Source organism: Acartia tonsa, chromosome 2 (assembly GCF_053477335.1).
Source record: "Acartia tonsa isolate MP-2025a chromosome 2, ASM5347733v1, whole genome shotgun sequence".
Taxonomy (NCBI): domain Eukaryota; kingdom Metazoa; phylum Arthropoda; class Copepoda; order Calanoida; family Acartiidae; genus Acartia; species Acartia tonsa.
Window position 1 is genome coordinate 55,728,867 of NC_137261.1, and position 19,526 is coordinate 55,748,392.

General features: G+C 30.6%; 1 protein-coding gene across 6 annotated transcripts in view; it reads left to right on the top strand.

Annotated features, from left to right (window-relative positions):
• The window catches only part of LOC145312190 (alpha-galactosidase MYORG), a 78,900-nt gene that overhangs the window by 41,809 nt on the left and 17,565 nt on the right, over nucleotides 1-19,526 (top strand). For all 6 annotated transcript variants that reach the window (XM_080151384.1, XM_080151381.1, XM_080151382.1 and 3 more), the window contains 10 exons: nucleotides 1,902-1,943; nucleotides 2,796-2,841; nucleotides 3,562-3,699; nucleotides 4,857-5,009; nucleotides 6,654-6,707; nucleotides 7,347-7,422; nucleotides 8,304-8,386; nucleotides 9,296-9,385; nucleotides 9,846-9,955; nucleotides 19,247-19,361. In XM_080151384.1, coding sequence (XP_080007510.1) covers nucleotides 1,902-1,943; nucleotides 2,796-2,841; nucleotides 3,562-3,699; nucleotides 4,857-5,009; nucleotides 6,654-6,707; nucleotides 7,347-7,422; nucleotides 8,304-8,386; nucleotides 9,296-9,385; nucleotides 9,846-9,955; nucleotides 19,247-19,361 — 907 coding nt within the window. The remainder of the gene's footprint in view (nucleotides 1-1,901; nucleotides 1,944-2,795; nucleotides 2,842-3,561; nucleotides 3,700-4,856; nucleotides 5,010-6,653; nucleotides 6,708-7,346; nucleotides 7,423-8,303; nucleotides 8,387-9,295; nucleotides 9,386-9,845; nucleotides 9,956-19,246; nucleotides 19,362-19,526) is intronic.

The window sequence follows — 19,526 nt, forward strand, 5'->3', positions numbered from 1 at the left end:
GTTGATAGGACGTTTTTGGTTGATCAGTGTAGTGAAAGGTGCTTAGAAAATGTTAAGATTTGATAATCAGATGAGAAATTTTTACGTTCACACTCCCTTTAATTAGATTTTGTACAGTATGTATAGGTTTAAAACGTTTTCTCGTATTCATTCGAATCCGGTGGATAGGAACCGGTTCTCATCCATACGAAAAAACCATGTCTAGTATCGTATTATATCCAGCTTTCTTCGAATATAGAAATGTACAATCATAAGATTGAAACTAGTTTTTTTAGCCCCGAGGTGCCGGAGGATCCGCGGAAAGCCGTTTATAATACGATACGAGAAATAACTATTACCCTATTTCAGTTACTCTCCCCCTATTTACTTCCCTTTTTCTCAAGATGCTCCCTACAAAACATCAATACATTTGCGTTGGTGGTCAAATTATTGGTATATAATATTACTAGAGTTGGCTCGATATAATTATCTCCCTATTGGCTAGTTTTCTATATGCATATCTATTTCTCAATAAATCTATTTTCCTCACCCGGCATTACTATCTAAAAGAAAGTAAATATCTAATAATCTAAATGATTTTAAAAAGATTTTTTAAATTATATTTTTTTTTACATTACCATCACCAAAGGGTTAATGATGATGATTACAATTTTAGTTTAATATTTGAACACACAAAGTGTCGCCACAATCGAATTCTTTTAAAACAGAGTTTTCTTAAATTTATTATATTATAAATTTAAATTTTCTTTTTTATGATTAGAAATTAAATACATTAATATAAGGTAAATAGCAACATGAAATTAAAAAAAGGAATTTATTTTTAATAAAGTAAAATAATGGGTCTTATCGTTCTGGCAATGAGAGTTTATTATGGATTATTGGAGCACTATGAGTTTTAAACAAATATTCCTTGGAAAACTTGAGCTCGTTTATAGACATTTATTTCCTATATAGATCTGACATGGATCTTGAAGCAATTAAGCAGGCCGTTTTGTACATGTTAAAAATTGGAAGATTTCATTAAATAAAAGTAATCGCAAATATACTTAGTAAATAATTTAGATAATTGTTAGTTTATTGTTTTATTATGGCAGAGCCAGAGGCGAGTTTTGTGACAACAAAAACAACTAGGGAAAAAACGCACAAATTTCTAGTGGCTGATTATGTGACAGTGCTGTCAAATGTAGAAGCTCCATTACTTGATACTCAAATTTCATGTTTTGATTTAAATGTAAATCCGGATGTGGAAATAACTTTTTCCAAATATTTTAATTTAAATCTTTATAATGCTTTTTATTTTAACCTGACAAATATATTATAACTCAAATAATATATTTAAAGGTGTTGTTTTCTTATTATGTTGTGTTAAATTTCTATGGATGTATAAATGCCAGTGTTGGATGTATTTATGACATATAAATGAAAAAGTAAGGATGTGTAAATGCCAGTGTCAGAGATGTATTTTTGACATAAGTATTTGAAGACCCCTTATTTTTAAGATAAATTATACATAACAGATGGGGGGTGGTTGTTTCTTTATGCTTAACCCATGCAGGGCCACCTTGCACCAAATACAACTTGGGCCTTGGCATAAGATAAAACAGTAACACAAAAAAGACTACCTAACCCTCCTTATTTTCAGTTTATTTTAAAAATTGAATAAATGTGCTTGTGTAGACACTTTTAAGAAAATAGGCTATATCTTCATCTAATTTTATGGGAACTCTTCATAGTGTTTTTAAAAAAGGACGTCATACATTGTAAATGTCTAATGATAGCAAATACACACACTAAAATACCAAGTGTAGACCAGTTTACACTTTAATTTACTAATGGTAGGCCAGTATGGCGTCATTTTTTTATAGGCACTTTAAAAAGCTTAAAATTTATGTTTTTTTTAGAGAGGATGAGAAATTTGCCTCGCTCAGACGAACATACTCAAGGTATATAAAAATTAATAAAAAGAAAAGTCACTCTAGAAGCTAACCTGTACGTTAAGATATATAAGTTTTCCATCAGCATCAAATTTTGAGGATTTTTTATAAAATTTGTTTTTTCTATAATTCTTTATCTAAAAGCGGAAATGCAATTTAAGTTAATTAATTTTGGCACCTGTGATTGGTGGATTTAAAAAATCTGTGCTCTGATTGGATGGCGTACATCATTCAACCAATTAGAGCGCAGGTTGTTTAAAATCCACCTATCCTATTGGTCAAAATTAATTAACTTAAAATGCATTTCCGCTTTTAGATAAAGAATTATACAAAAAACGAATTTTATAAAAAAATCCTTAAAATTTGATGCAGATTTCAAATCTCCCCCTAACATTAAAATTCCGGAAAACTTATATATCTTACTGTACGTCTGTATTTATGTTTAAATTGTAAATCTTTCTTAAGGGGTTGTTATTTTTTTCTAGGAGCAATTTCTTTAAGAAGGGAGGTGCTATCCTTCCCCAAAATAGTTATATACCTCTTCTGGACCTATGAGAAGCTTCTTTGTAAAGGAAAACCATATCGGTTTCACGGTTTAGCAAGATCCTTTGGAACACACAGACAAACATCATGTTATTTTTATACAAAGACTTTTGGCTACGCCCCTAGAGGCCTTAAGGGGCACGTAAAATGTTTTCTTTTCAATCTATGTTAAGACAAGCTGTTCACCAAAAATAATTGCAAGCTAGCGCTTTTATATTTTTTTAGTGGTTAGCCAGATCATTTAGTATACACAAACATACAAAGAGACATCCTACTACTTTTTTTGTTGTAAATTATTATTTATAAACTTTTTATTAGGTCCTCAATTGCCTCAGCTGTAGCAAATTTCAAAGATCAAATTAAGGTAATCCTTACATTTCTTGTCATCATAAAAATTTTCTTTTTTTGCTGTTGTAGCTTCTCACTTGTTATTAAAAGGTTTTGGACAATTACTGCAAAAAATTTTTAAAAAGTTATTTCTTTATTTATTTGAGTTAGAAACATTCATAGAAAAAAAAATTATTTAACATTTAATTGTAAATTATCTTTTAAAAATCATTGTAATTTTATCACACATTTAAGTTAGATAAGTTAATAAATATAGCAGCGAAGCTACTATAAATATCAGCTATGATTGTATTACAATTACCCAATAAAACGACGTAATTCCTTGGTATGACCAATAGGTATATTTCCAGAACAGCAGAATCTTATTGGGCTTGCGGTTAACTAACTGCGTCAATACGGATAGAGAGACGTACAGACAGACATTATAGATTTACCTGAATTTTATAACTTTTCTAAATAATTTCGGGCACCTTAGGAGGTTTTTTTTAAAATCGATAACACAATTTTTTTAGATTTAAAAAGAAAAAATAATTATTTTTTTTCTAGGGGGGATTTCTTTTTGGAGGGTGGTGTCACCCTCTCCTTAAACAGATATAAACATTCCCAGGACCTATGAAAAGCTACCCTGTAAAGGAGAACCATATCGGTTCAGTGGTTAGTGAGATCCTTCGGTACAAACAAACAGACATACTATATACACCCTGTTACTTTATTATAAGGATTTATATTTTTGCAGGGTACTCTAGCTGGAGATATGGCGAAGGGTAAAGCAGATGCCAACACAAGACTCAAGATTGCTGTGCTAATATTTTTCTCCATTTGTTTTGGAATAGTGGTCACTTCTCATATTCTATACAGCCAACAAGTCGGAGAGGTCAGTAGTAGGGTTGGACCGAATATCTGGCCATTCTCAATATCCAGCTGGGTACCGGATATTAAAACCATCCGGATACCTGATATCCGACCATTTTCAATATCCGGTATCCGGCACAAAAAAGTATTCGGTCCAACCCTAGTTGGTAGGTTAAAGTAAAACAATGGAGAGGGAAGGGGTTGAATAGATTTATATCCTCACCCCGTGGACCCTGTGCCGACTTTCAATTGGGTCTTTGAATATCAGCCAACAACGTTGGAAATATTAATAGTAGCTACAAAAGATCTGAAAGCAATAAACTAGCAGACAAAAAAGGTCCCTAACATTTGATCAAGTTTACATCATTTTCCCTAGATTACTTTTTTACAATACCGCAAGTTTATTAACCTGTAGAGATTTGAACCTGCAGGGTTAGAGCCCCTCGCAGAATTTAGAATATTAAGTTTCTCAAAATTACTGATTGGTTGTGATAATGTTCGCTTTCTCAACCTGTTTATCTGTTCTTTTTTTAAAATTAATTTTTTAGCCTGCTAAAAAAACGTTTGCTCTTTACACATAATTATTAAAGTCCTTTTTAAATCTATTAAGAATATATTAAACTTTTTCATTAAAACAATTAGTTAAGAAATAGGTTAATGCACGTGTAGATGATATTTATAGGTCAAATTAAAAAAAAAATATATTTAAAACTTTTATTTTGCTTTAATTGGCTATAACTTGTAAATGCGAGTTTTGCTTATTAATTTCTTGAATAGATATTATCTTTATTCATCTGAATTCTAGTTCCAAATATGATATGTTTTCATGGATAGAGGGATATGTCTATGGAAAATATATTAAAAAGATCGGGAAAGGGGGGGGGGGTAATTATATTCAAACAAGTATCAATACATTTATAAGTAACGAAGCTTCTCTAAAATTTTGATGGGAAAGGTGTATTTAGCCCTCTTGATTTTTTTGGTGGGAGTAAAGCTTAATTACATCTTTGTGTACAAAATGTCAAAAAATCAACAGTTTTTCAAAATTAAGTGCGCCGCGTTGAACCATTGAAAGAAGAAACGACAAAAAATCTAAAGTTTTTTTGGGAGTTCTTCTTAACTTAAATTTTGTGGGCTAATTTTGAATTGGGCAAAAACAAAACAAATATTATTTTTCAGGTGCAATTATTTTCCAACATGAAGCTATTGGAGGAGGAGCGACGCATAGTTATTGATATACCTGGCAACTCAGGGCTTGCAGCTGATCTAGGAGTCAATATTCCCTACCATCTGCACCCGTATGATTGTCTGCCTGGCGTTCATCATAACGAGGTAACTAGGGACAGATCTGGGGGTCAATATTCCCTACCATCTGCACCCGTATGATTGTCTGCCTGGCGTTCATCATAACGAGGTAACTAGAGACAGATCTGGGGGTCAATATTCCTTACCATCTGCACCCGTATGAGTGTCTGCCTGGCGTTCATCATAATGAGGTAACTAGAGACAGATCTTGGAGTTAATATTCCCTACCATCTGCACCCGTATGATTGTCTGCCTGGCGTTCATCATAACGAGGTAACTAGGGACAGATCTGAGAGTCAATATTCCCTACCATCTACACCCGTATGATTGTCTGCCTGGCGTTCATCATAACGAGGTAACTAGGGACAGATTTGAGAGTCAATATTCCCTACCATCTGCACCCGTATGATTGTCTGCCTGGCGTTCATCATAACGAGGTAACTAGGGACAGATCTGAGAGTCAATATTCCCTACCATCTGCACCCGTATGATTGTCTGCCTGGCGTTCATCATAATGAGGTAACTAGGGACAGATCTGGGAGTTAATATTCCCTACCATCTGCACCCGTATGATTGTCTGCCTGGCGTTCATCATAATGAGGTAACTAGAGACAGATCTTGGAGTTAATATTCCCTACCATCTGCACCTGTATGATTGTCTGCCTGGCGTTCATCATAATGAGGTAACTAGGGACAGATCTGGGAGTTAATATTCCCTACCATCTGCACCCATATGATTGTCTGCCTGGCGTTCATCATAACGAGGTAACTAGGGACAGATCTGGGGGTCAATATTCCCTACCATCTGCACCCGTATGATTGTCTGCCTGGCGTTCATCATAACGAGGTAACTAGGGACAGACGGACGGACCAGCATTTTAAATCACAATAATAATTTACACCGAGAAAGCCTAGGATCTTGTGGAACAAGACAATGGGCGATAAATTGATAAAAATCTCAAATGATGAAAAACAAAATTATCCTAACAGTAGATTAAAAATATTGGTTGAAAATATTAGACACTAATTGAATTAGGAGCTAATAAAAATTCAAAAGTACCCAAAGTTTTTTATCCACCGAATAAGATTACCTGTCCCTGATTCTAGTTCTAAGTTCTACAAAAATATGTTAATAATGTAATATAAATTTTCACAAAAAATAGAAAAAAATAAATATAAAAGGTAAAATCTTTAGGAAAACAAGGATGACAACATCCATAAAAGCGAATCTCTGAAATACAGGATAATGTTAAAGCACATACTGACATTTTTAGGACTTGATTATAGAGATCCTTCGCTTCTAACATTGTACTTTGTTGTCCTAGGAATCAGTATTCTAAAAATCAGATCAATCGGATAATAATGTCACATACAAATTTGTTGTTAAAAAAGTTAAAAATCGACATGTTTAAAATGGACTTACGGAAATTCTGGTATTGATCATAGAGTTGCTACGCTTTCTAAATTGTACCTAACTACTACAGGAATCACCATGTAAAGTTTGAAATCGATAGGACAATTCTAACATGCCTAAATTAACGAAAAGAGCTATCCGTTCCGGACGTACCGACCCTAATTATAGAAAACTTTGCTTTTAAAACTGGCAAAAATAAATATAAAAAGTAAAAACCTTAAAAACTAAATGTAGTGATGATGATGATTTAATTTAAGACGGAGAATGAGAGATGTGCAGAATGGAAGGGTAAAGCAAGACTGATTATCAAGAGGAACACTTTTTCTTACATACATTACATACAAATATAAGAACATTTTACTTTTTTTACTTTTTGCAAAAATTTGTACACTTTTAGTGTATTATTTACATAGTTATTATTACAATAAGATATACATTTTTAAAGTTATAATCAGATTTCCAGTTTGGCTTTAAATAGCTGCTGGATTACAACAGGTTCTCAGCTATACTGAAATATCGTCTATGCCATCGTATTATAGGCAATTTTTTTACGAATAATAAAATAAAGATCATAAAATAAAATACCTGTTGTGTTAGTCCGGGCCTTTGGCCCCTTGGTGCTAACAAAAGTGGGTTTTAACTAATAATTTTTCATTTTTTTTTATATCAACTGAACATCATCTATAATTCAATTTGTCCATTTGTCCAGCCATGATTTTTTTTGAGTGTTAGCTACTTATTGATGTTGTCATCCTTGATCTTTCTTTAAATGCTTAATAGTTATTTCTCGCATCGTATTATAAACAGCTTTCCGCGGATATAGAAAGCTGGATATAATACGATGCTAGACATAGTTTTTTTTCGTATGAATGAGAACCAGTTCTTAACCAACGGATTCGAATGAATACGAGAAAACTTTTTTTTATTATCATGTAAGAAAAATTGGTGATAGATTTGAGAGTAAAGAAGTGGAGGACCTGACCTGCTATAGCTTACACTGGCAAGCTCTCAATGATAAAATATCACCACAGGAATGTTTTTATAAAACTCTAAATGAATATTCAGGGATATAAAAGGGTAAACATATACATAATGGTGTACATCCCCAATGTTGATACACAAAATTACCCCCCTTTGTAAATTACAATTAGTGGCGAACGTTTGGACACTCAACTTAATGAATCAACCAATCAGAATGCAGAAGAAATCTCCAAACCAATAGATTCTGCTCGCAAAGAATTTTTATCGACAAAAGAAGGCCTACAAATAATATAGTATAGCAATTAATAAAAAAAATGCACAGTTTTCTCGCAGTGCACATAAATAAGCGAAAATAAGGACTTATTTTACGCATTTTTCTTCAGTGAAGCTTTCCCTGTGCATGATTGGAACTTGGCTATTCCAGATTATTTATTGGCCTTCTTATGCCGATAACACGATGTGTGGGCAGTACATGTACGTTTAGCCGTATGACAGCTAGAGCCTTTGAAATTTATAGATTTTTGGAGATTTTCGTCACCAGGAATATTTTACCGTGAACTTCATTAGATCTTTTTTTCCAATGCAGAGATTAGACTTTTTAGACACACTAAAAACTGTCCCGAATTTGTATTAATTTTGAGGAACACGACTCCAGTTACGTCATATTTTTCTTTCCCGAAAAAGGGAAGGGGGAAAGAAAAAAAAGGGAAGGGGGGAAGAAAAAAGAGATGGGAGAAAAGGGGGTTTTCCCCATCTCTTTTGAAGAGATTTTCTTCCCCCCTTCCCTTTTTCGGGAAAGAAAAATATGACGTCACTGGAGGAGTCGTGTTCCTCAAAATTAATACAAATTCGGGACAGTTTTTATTGTGTCGACTTTTTATGTTGACGTTTCAAAAAAAAATTGTTTTATATAAACATTCCAACTGCACAGGATTGTTGGGCCCCTGACCTGGAGGGTAACTGGTATGGGGGTGGAGAAAGGCTTCATCAAAGCTGGCCACTTGAAAAGGTTAATAATAAATTTTCAAATAAAACAGTTGGGGAGTTGAATCCATTTTTATAGAAGCAGAAATATGATCTATGATTACGGTTTTGACTCTCTAAAAAACGTAATCTACCATTCCACTTACCCCTTTGTTGGTATTGATATCACTAACGCCGATATGATTTTTGTAATCTACCATTCCAATTTTGCCTCTCTTGGTGATGATATCATCGATGCCGATACGATTATTGAAATGTATTTCTGCTTCTATAAAAATGGATTCAACTCCCCAACTGTAAAAAGGAAAAACAAACAAAAAAAAAGAATAGTTTATTTTAGGAATTCTATTAATAAGTCCGACTTAAGACGGACTATATTTATTTATGGATTAGCTGTGCTACTCTTAAATAGAAAAGAACGTGTCTTAACTTTTGTTATTTTTGTTTAACCCATTCGTAATTAAGTTTTGATTCTCCTGGGTTCAACAAAATACATTTTTTCAATAATTACTCAACAGAATTAAAAAAAAGTAAGGTGTCAAATTTTGTTCATAATGGCATTTGTTTTTTTTGTTGCCTACCAAAAAACCTTAAAACCAACTTAATTTAAAAAAAACCTAAATTACTTCAAAGATAAAAGGTCTACAAAAAAAACACATTGCAGATCTAAATTCCATGGATCATTTTACATCTACTACTTACTAAAGGCACCGACTAGCTATTACAAAAAAGTTAGGACACGTTCTTTATAAAAATAATAAGAAAAAAAACAAGCTGACCAAAGATTTTTTTAGTGCCTAACTTCAAAGTGCCTAGGGTGCACAGAACCAACCTCTAAAGGGGGGAGGGAAGGATAGGAAAAGGTAAACCAGTCCTAGGACAAACGCAGGAGTCCCAAACCAACAGTTATTCTCACTATTATTACCGTGTTAAGTCTACTGTTGAGCTGTCTCCATTTGTAACTGGAGACGAAGATCAGACAGAATGGGGCAATGTCATCAAGAGATACTTCATCAACAGCCAGGTAATATCAGGGATTTTTAAGGATAAGACAATGGCCGATAAATTAATGCACAATGTATATACATCCCCAATTATGATACACAGATTTACCCCTTCTTTAATTGCTTATCCAACGAGAAGACGATGAAAGTCGCTCAATGTTACTTCATAAAAATAAGGGATTATCCATCTCTTTTTTAGGGGGTTTTCTTTCCCACTCCTCCTCTCCTCATCCCCCATTTTTATTACGTCAGAATTTTTTTTAAGCGACTTTCCCCGTCTTTGCGGTTGTATTATAGATGTCTAAAAATACCTAACCTAGAGCAATAAAGAAACATACATGAAATTAACCCTTCACTCCCCCCACCCCCCATCCTGTTATGTTCTCTGTTCCACTGGGCACTTGGAGGGAAACCACCTCCATTTTTTGTGTAAAAGTGGTTTTTGGTGTTTGAACTTGTTAAATAGTAAATATATTATAGGGTGTATCTATAAAAGTATCAGATGAGACCCCCCTGTCTGTCTCCATGAGTGCTGAGTCTGGATTGTGTTTGAAAGCGCATTATGATGAGTTTCCATACTATTATCACAAGTAAGACTTTTTGAAAGCAAAGCTTTTCTATAATTAGGGTCATTCCGTCCGTCCGTAACGGTAAGCTCTTTTCGTTATTTTGGGCATGTTAGAATAGTCCTATCGATTTCAAACTTTACATGGTGATTCCTGATGTAGTGGGGTATTATAAACAACTCTATAATCGTTTAAAGAATGTACATACGTCCATTTTAAATATATTGATTTTTAATGTTTTTAACAGCAAATGTTTATGTGATATAATTATTTGATTGAAATTATTTTTTGAATACTGATTCCTAGGACAACAAAACCCTGTGCCTTCGACATCTCGGGGCTGAAAAAACTTGTACATTTTACATCTGCGGAAAGCTGTTTATAATACGATGCGATAAATAACGTATTCCTTGTCATATCCCTTATAATATTTATATTTATAATAATCTAGGGAAGGATACCCACAGTTGAATTATACAGTATGCTCTAATGAAAACTTGTGTCTATATGAAAATATATTTATAATTATCTAGGGAAGAATACCCACAGTTGAATTATACAGTATGCTCTAATGAAAACTTGTGTCTATATGAAAATATATTTATAATTATCTAGGGAAGAATACCCACAGTTGAATTATACACTATGCTCTAATGAAAACTTGTGTCTATATGAAAATATATTTATAATTATCTAGGGAAGAATACCCACAGTTGAATTATACAGTATGCTCTAATGAAAACTTGTGTCTATATGAAAATATATTTATAATTATCTAGGGAAGAATACCCACAGTTGAATTATACACTATGCTCTAATGAAAACTTGTGTCTATATGAAAATATATTTATAATTATCTAGGGAAGAATACCCACAGTTGAATTATACAGTATGCTCTAATGAAAACTTGTGTCTATATGAAAATATATTTATAATTATCTAGGGAAGAATACCCACAGTTGAATTATACACTATGCTCTAATGAAAACTTGTGTCTATATGAAAATATATTTATAATTATCTAGGGAAGAATACCCACAGTTGAATTATACAGTATGCTCTAATGAAAACTTGTGTCTATATGAAAATATATTTATAATTATCTAGGGAAGAATACCCACAGTTGAATCATACACTATGCTCTAATGAAAACTTGTGTCTATATGAAAATATATTTATAATAATCTAGGGAAGAATACCCACAGTTGAATTATACAGTATGCTCTAATGAAAACTTGTGTCTATATGAAAATATATTTATAATTATCTAGGGAAGAATACCCACAGTTGAATTATACAGTATGCTCTAATGAAAACTTGTGTCTATATGAAAATATATTTATAATTATCTAGGGAAGAATACCCACAGTTGAATTATACACTATGCTCTAATGAAAACTTGTGTCTATATGAAAATATATTTATAATTATCTAGGGAAGGATACCCACAGTTGAATTATACAGTATGCTCTAATGAAAACTTGTGTCTATATGAAAATATATTTATAATTATCTAGGGAAGGATACCCACAGTTGAATTATACAGTATGCTCTAATGAAAACTTGTGTCTATATGAAAATATATTTATAATTATCTAGGGAAGAATACCCACAGTTGAATTATACACTATGCTCTAATGAAAACTTGTGTCTATATGAAAATATATTTATAATTATCTAGGGAAGGATACCCACAGTTGAATTATACAGTATGCTCTAATGAAAACTTGTGTCTATATGAAAATATATTTATAATTATCTAGGGAAGGATACCCACAGTTGAATTATACAGTATGCTCTAATGAAAACTTGTGTCTATATGAAAATATATTTATAATTATCTAGGGAAGAATACCCACAGTTGAATTATACACTATGCTCTAATGAAAACTTGTGTCTATATGAAAATATATTTATAATTATCTAGGGAAGAATACCCACAGTTGAATTATACAGTATGCTCTAATGAAAACTTGTGTCTATATGAAAATATATTTATAATTATCTAGGGAAGAATACCCACAGTTGAATTATACACTATGCTCTAATGAAAACTTGTGTCTATATGAAAATATATTTATAATAATCTAGGGAAGAATACCCACAGTTGAATTATACAGTATGCTCTAATGAAAACTTGTGTCTATATGAAAATATATTCATAATTATCTAGGGAAGAATACCCACAGTTGAATTATACAGTATGCTCTAATGAAAACTTGTGTCTATATGAAAATATATTTATAATTATCTAGGGAAGAATACCCACAGTTGAATTATACACTATGCTCTAATGAAAACTTGTGTCTATATGAAAATATATTTATAATTATCTAGGGAAGGATACCCACAGTTGAATTATACAGTATGCTCTAATGAAAACTTGTGTCTATATGAAAATATATTTATAATTATCTAGGGAAGGATACCCACAGTTGAATTATACAGTATGCTCTAATGAAAACTTGTGTCTATATGAAAATATATTTATAATTATCTAGGGAAGAATACCCACAGTTGAATTATACACTATGCTCTAATGAAAACTTGTGTCTATATGAAAATATATTTATAATTATCTAGGGAAGGATACCCACAGTTGAATTATACAGTATGCTCTAATGAAAACTTGTGTCTATATGAAAATATATTTATAATTATCTAGGGAAGGATACCCACAGTTGAATTATACAGTATGCTCTAATGAAAACTTGTGTCTATATGAAAATATATTTATAATTATCTAGGGAAGAATACCCACAGTTGAATTATACACTATGCTCTAATGAAAACTTGTGTCTATATGAAAATATATTTATAATTATCTAGGGAAGAATACCCACAGTTGAATTATACAGTATGCTCTAATGAAAACTTGTGTCTATATGAAAATATATTTATAATTATCTAGGGAAGAATACCCACAGTTGAATTATACACTATGCTCTAATGAAAACTTGTGTCTATATGAAAATATATTTATAATTATCTAGGGAAGGATACCCACAGTTGAATTATACAGTATGCTCTAATGAAAACTTGTGTCTATATGAAAATATATTTATAATTATCTAGGGAAGAATACCCACAGTTGAATTATACAGTATGCTCTAATGAAAACTTGTGTCTATATGAAAATATATTTATAATTATCTAGGGAAGAATACCCACAGTTGAATTATACAGTATGCTCTAATGAAAACTTGTGTCTATATGAAAATATATTTATAATTATCTAGGGAAGAATACCCACAGTTGAATTATACACTATGCTCTAATGAAAACTTGTGTCTATATGAAAATATATTTATAATTATCTAGGGAAGAATACCCACAGTTGAATTATACAGTATGCTCTAATGAAAACTTGTGTCTATATGAAAATATATTTATAATTATCTAGGGAAGAATACCCACAGTTGAATTATACACTATGCTCTAATGAAAACTTGTGTCTATATGAAAATATATTTATAATAATCTAGGGAAGAATACCCACAGTTGAATTATACAGTATGCTCTAATGAAAACTTGTGTCTATATGAAAATATATTTATAATTATCTAGGGAAGAATACCCACAGTTGAATTATACAGTATGCTCTAATGAAAACTTGTGTCTATATGAAAATATATTTATAATTATCTAGGGAAGAATACCCACAGTTGAATTATACACTATGCTCTAATGAAAACTTGTGTCTATATGAAAATATATTTATAATTATCTAGGGAAGGATACCCACAGTTGAATTATACAGTATGCTCTAATGAAAACTTGTGTCTATATGAAAATATATTTATAATTATCTAGGGAAGAATACCCACAGTTGAATTATACACTATGCTCTAATGAAAACTTGTGTCTATATGAAAATATATTTATAATTATCTAGGGAAGGATACCCACAGTTGAATTATACAGTATGCTCTAATGAAAACTTGTGTCTATATGAAAATATATTTATAATTATCTAGGGAAGGATACCCACAGTTGAATTATACAGTATGCTCTAATGAAAACTTGTGTCTATATGAAAATATATTTATAATTATCTAGGGAAGAATACCCACAGTTGAATTATACACTATGCTCTAATGAAAACTTGTGTCTATATGAAAATATATTTATAATTATCTAGGGAAGAATACCCACAGTTGAATTATACAGTATGCTCTAATGAAAACTTGTGTCTATATGAAAATATATTTATAATTATCTAGGGAAGGATACCCACAGTTGAATTATAGAGTATGCTCTAATGAAAACTTGTGTCTATATGAAAATATATTTATAATTATCTAGGGAAGAATACCCACAGTTGAATTATACACTATGCTCTAATGAAAACTTGTGTCTATATGAAAATATATTTATAATTATCTAGGGAAGGATACCCACAGTTGAATTATACAGTATGCTCTAATGAAAACTTGTGTCTATATGAAAATATATTTATAATTATCTAGGGAAGAATACCCACAGTTGAATTATACAGTATGCTCTAATGAAAACTTGTGTCTATATGAAAATATATTTATAATTATCTAGGGAAGAATACCCACAGTTGAATTATACACTATGCTCTAATGAAAACTTGTGTCTATATGAAAATATATTTATAATTATCTAGGGAAGAATACCCACAGTTGAATTATACAGTATGCTCTAATGAAAACTTGTTGTGACTATATAAATATATTTATAATTATCTAGGGAAGGATACCCACAGTTGAATTATACACTATGCTCTAATGAAAACTTGTGTCTATATGAAAATATATTTATAATTATCTAGGGAAGAATACCCACAGTTGAATTATACAGTATGCTCTAATGAAAACTTGTGTCTATATGAAAATATATTTATAATTATCTAGGGAAGAATACCCACAGTTGAATTATACACTATGCTCTAATGAAAACTTGTGTCTATATGAAAATATATTTATAATTATCTAGGGAAGGATACCCACAGTTGAATTATACAGTATGCTCTAATGAAAACTTGTGTCTATATGAAAATATATTTATAATTATCTAGGGAAGGATACCCACAGTTGAATTATACAGTATGCTCTAATGAAAACTTGTGTCTATATGAAAATATATTTATAATTATCTAGGGAAGAATACCCACAGTTGAATTATACACTATGCTCTAATGAAAACTTGTGTCTATATGAAAATATATTTATAATTATCTAGGGAAGAATACCCACAGTTGAATTATACAGTATGCTCTAATGAAAACTTGTGTCTATATGAAAATATATTTATAATTATCTAGGGAAGGATACCCACAGTTGAATTATAGAGTATGCTCTAATGAAAACTTGTGTCTATATGAAAATATATTTATAATTATCTAGGGAAGAATACCCACAGTTGAATTATACACTATGCTCTAATGAAAACTTGTGTCTATATGAAAATATATTTATAATTATCTAGGGAAGGATACCCACAGTTGAATTATACAGTATGCTCTAATGAAAACTTGTGTCTATATGAAAATATATTTATAATTATCTAGGGAAGAATACCCACAGTTGAATTATACAGTATGCTCTAATGAAAACTTGTGTCTATATGAAAATATATTTATAATTATCTAGGGAAGAATACCCACAGTTGAATTATACACTATGCTCTAATGAAAACTTGTGTCTATATGAAAATATATTTATAATTATCTAGGGAAGAATACCCACAGTTGAATTATACACTATGCTCTAATGAAAACTTGTGTCTATATGAAAATATATTTATAATTATCTAGGGAAGGATACCCACAGTTGAATTATACACTATGCTCTAATGAAAACTTGTGTCTATATGAAAATATATTTATAATTATCTAGGGAAGAATACCCACAGTTGAATTATACAGTATGCTCTAATGAAAACTTGTGTCTATATGAAAATATATTTATAATTATCTAGGGAAGAATACCCACAGTTGAATTATACACTATGCTCTAATGAAAACTTGTGTCTATATGAAAATATATTTATAATTATCTAGGGAAGGATACCCACAGTTGAATTATACAGTATGCTCTAATGAAAACTTGTGTCTATATGAAAATATATTTATAATTATCTAGGGAAGAATACCCACAGTTGAATTATACAGTATGCTCTAATGAAAACTTGTGTCTATATGAAAATATATTTATAATTATCTAGGGAAGAATACCCACAGTTGAATTATACACTATGCTCTAATGAAAACTTGTGTCTATATGAAAATATATTTATAATTATCTAGGGAAGAATACCCACAGTTGAATTATACACTATGCTCTAATGAAAACTTGTGTCTATATGAAAATATATTTATAATTATCTAGGGAAGAATACCCACAGTTGAATTATACAGTATGCTCTAATGAAAACTTGTGTCTATATGAAAATATATTTATAATTATCTAGGGAAGAATACCCACAGTTGAATTATACAGTATGCTCTAATGAAAACTTGTGTCTATATGAAAATATATTTATAATTATCTAGGGAAGGATACCCACAGTTGAATTATACACTATGCTCTAATGAAAACTTGTGTCTATATGAAAATATATTTATAATTATCTAGGGAAGAATACCCACAGTTGAATTATACAGTATGCTCTAATGAAAACTTGTGTCTATATGAAAATATATTTATAATTATCTAGGGAAGAATACCCACAGTTGAATTATACACTATGCTCTAATGAAAACTTGTGTCTATATGAAAATATATTTATAATTATCTAGGGAAGGATACCCACAGTTGAATTATACAGTATGCTCTAATGAAAACTTGTATCTATATGAAAATATATTTATAATTATCTAGGGAAGGATACCCACAGTTGAATTATACAGTATGCTCTAATGAAAACTTGTGTCTATATGAAAATATATTTATAATTATCTAGGGAAGAATACCCACAGTTGAATTATACACTATGCTCTAATGAAAACTTGTGTCTATATGAAAATATATTTATAATTATCTAGGGAAGAATACCCACAGTTGAATTATACAGTATGCTCTAATGAAAACTTGTGTCTATATGAAAATATATTTATAATTATCTAGGGAAGGATACCCACAGTTGAATTATAGAGTATGCTCTAATGAAAACTTGTGTCTATATGAAAATATATTTATAATTATCTAGGGAAGAATACCCACAGTTGAATTATACAGTATGCTCTAATGAAAACTTGTGTCTATATGAAAATATATTTATAATTATCTAGGGAAGAATACCCACAGTTGAATTATACACTATGCTCTAATGAAAACTTGTGTCTATATGAAAATATATTTATAATTATCTAGGGAAGGATACCCACAGTTGAATTATACACTATGCTCTAATGAAAACTTGTGTCTATATGAAAATATATTTATAATTATCTAGGGAAGGATACCCACAGTTGAATTATACAGTATGCTCTAATGAAAACTTGTGTCTATATGAAAATATATTTATAATTATCTAGGGAAGGATACCCACAGTTGAATTATACACTATGCTCTAATGAAAACTTGTGTCTATATGAAAATATATTTATAATTATCTAGGGAAGAATACCCACAGTTGAATTATACAGTATGCTCTAATGAAAACTTGTGTCTATATGAAAATATATTTATAATTATCTAGGGAAGAATACCCACAGTTGAATTATACACTATGCTCTAATGAAAACTTGTGTCTATATGAAAATATATTTATAATTATCTAGGGAAGGATACCCACAGTTGAATTATACAGTATGCTCTAATGAAAACTTGTGTCTATATGAAAATATATTTATAATTATCTAGGGAAGAATACCCACAGTTGAATTATACAGTATGCTCTAATGAAAACTTGTGTCTATATGAAAATATATTTATAATTATCTAGGGAAGAATACCCACAGTTGAATTATACACTATGCTCTAATGAAAACTTGTGTCTATATGAAAATATATTTATAATTATCTAGGGAAGAATACCCACAGTTGAATTATACACTATGCTCTAATGAAAACTTGTGTCTATATGAAAATATATTTATAATTATCTAGGGAAGAATACCCACAGTTGAATTATACAGTATGCTCTAATGAAAACTTGTGTCTATATGAAAATATATTTATAATTATCTAGGGAAGAATACCCACAGTTGAATTATACAGTATGCTCTAATGAAAACTTGTGTCTATATGAAAATATATTTATAATTATCTAGGGAAGGATACCCACAGTTGAATTATACACTATGCTCTAATGAAAACTTGTGTCTATATGAAAATATATTTATAATTATCTAGGGAAGAATACCCACAGTTGAATTATACAGTATGCTCTAATGAAAACTTGTGTCTATATGAAAATATATTTATAATTATCTAGGGAAGAATACCCACAGTTGAATTATACACTATGCTCTAATGAAAACTTGTGTCTATATGAAAATATATTTATAATTATCTAGGGAAGGATACCCACAGTTGAATTATACAGTATGCTCTAATGAAAACTTGTATCTATATGAAAATATATTTATAATTATCTAGGGAAGGATACCCACAGTTGAATTATACAGTATGCTCTAATGAAAACTTGTGTCTATATGAAAATATATTTATAATTATCTAGGGAAGAATACCCACAGTTGAATTATACACTATGCTCTAATGAAAACTTGTGTCTATATGAAAATATATTTATAATTATCTAGGGAAGAATACCCACAGTTGAATTATACAGTATGCTCTAATGAAAACTTGTGTCTATATGAAAATATATTTATAATTATCTAGGGAAGGATACCCACAGTTGAATTATAGAGTATGCTCTAATGAAAACTTGTGTCTATATGAAAATATATTTATAATTATCTAGGGAAGAATACCCACAGTTGAATTATACAGTATGCTCTAATGAAAACTTGTGTCTATATGAAAATATATTTATAATTATCTAGGGAAGAATACCCACAGTTGAATTATACACTATGCTCTAATGAAAACTTGTGTCTATATGAAAATATATTTATAATTATCTAGGGAAGAATACCCACAGTTGAATTATACAGTATGCTCTAATGAAAACTTGTTGTGACTATATAAATATATTTATAATTATCTAGGGAAGGATACCCACAGTTGAATTATACAGTATGCTCTAATGAAAACTTGTTGTGACTATATGAAAATATATTTTTAATTATCTAGGGAAGGATATCCACAGTTGAATTATACAGTATGCTCTTATGAAAACTTGTTGTGACTATATAAACATATATTTATAATTATCTAGGGAAGGATACCCACAGTTGAATTATACAGTATGCTCCAATGAAAACTTGTTGACTTTGTATGAGAAGCAGTTAACAAGATCTTTCTGGGATGGACATAAGGAGTCAGATTTGAAGGTAGTTTAACAGTTGGCAACGCCATAAATACATATCATTTCAAATAGCTCCAGATATTGCATAAGATACAGGCAACGAGTGTAAAGGCCCAAAAAAGGTGAAAGATCTTCCTTACTCGAGTTCTGTATTTCTGACTTCATCTTCATAAATATTTACATAACTTTC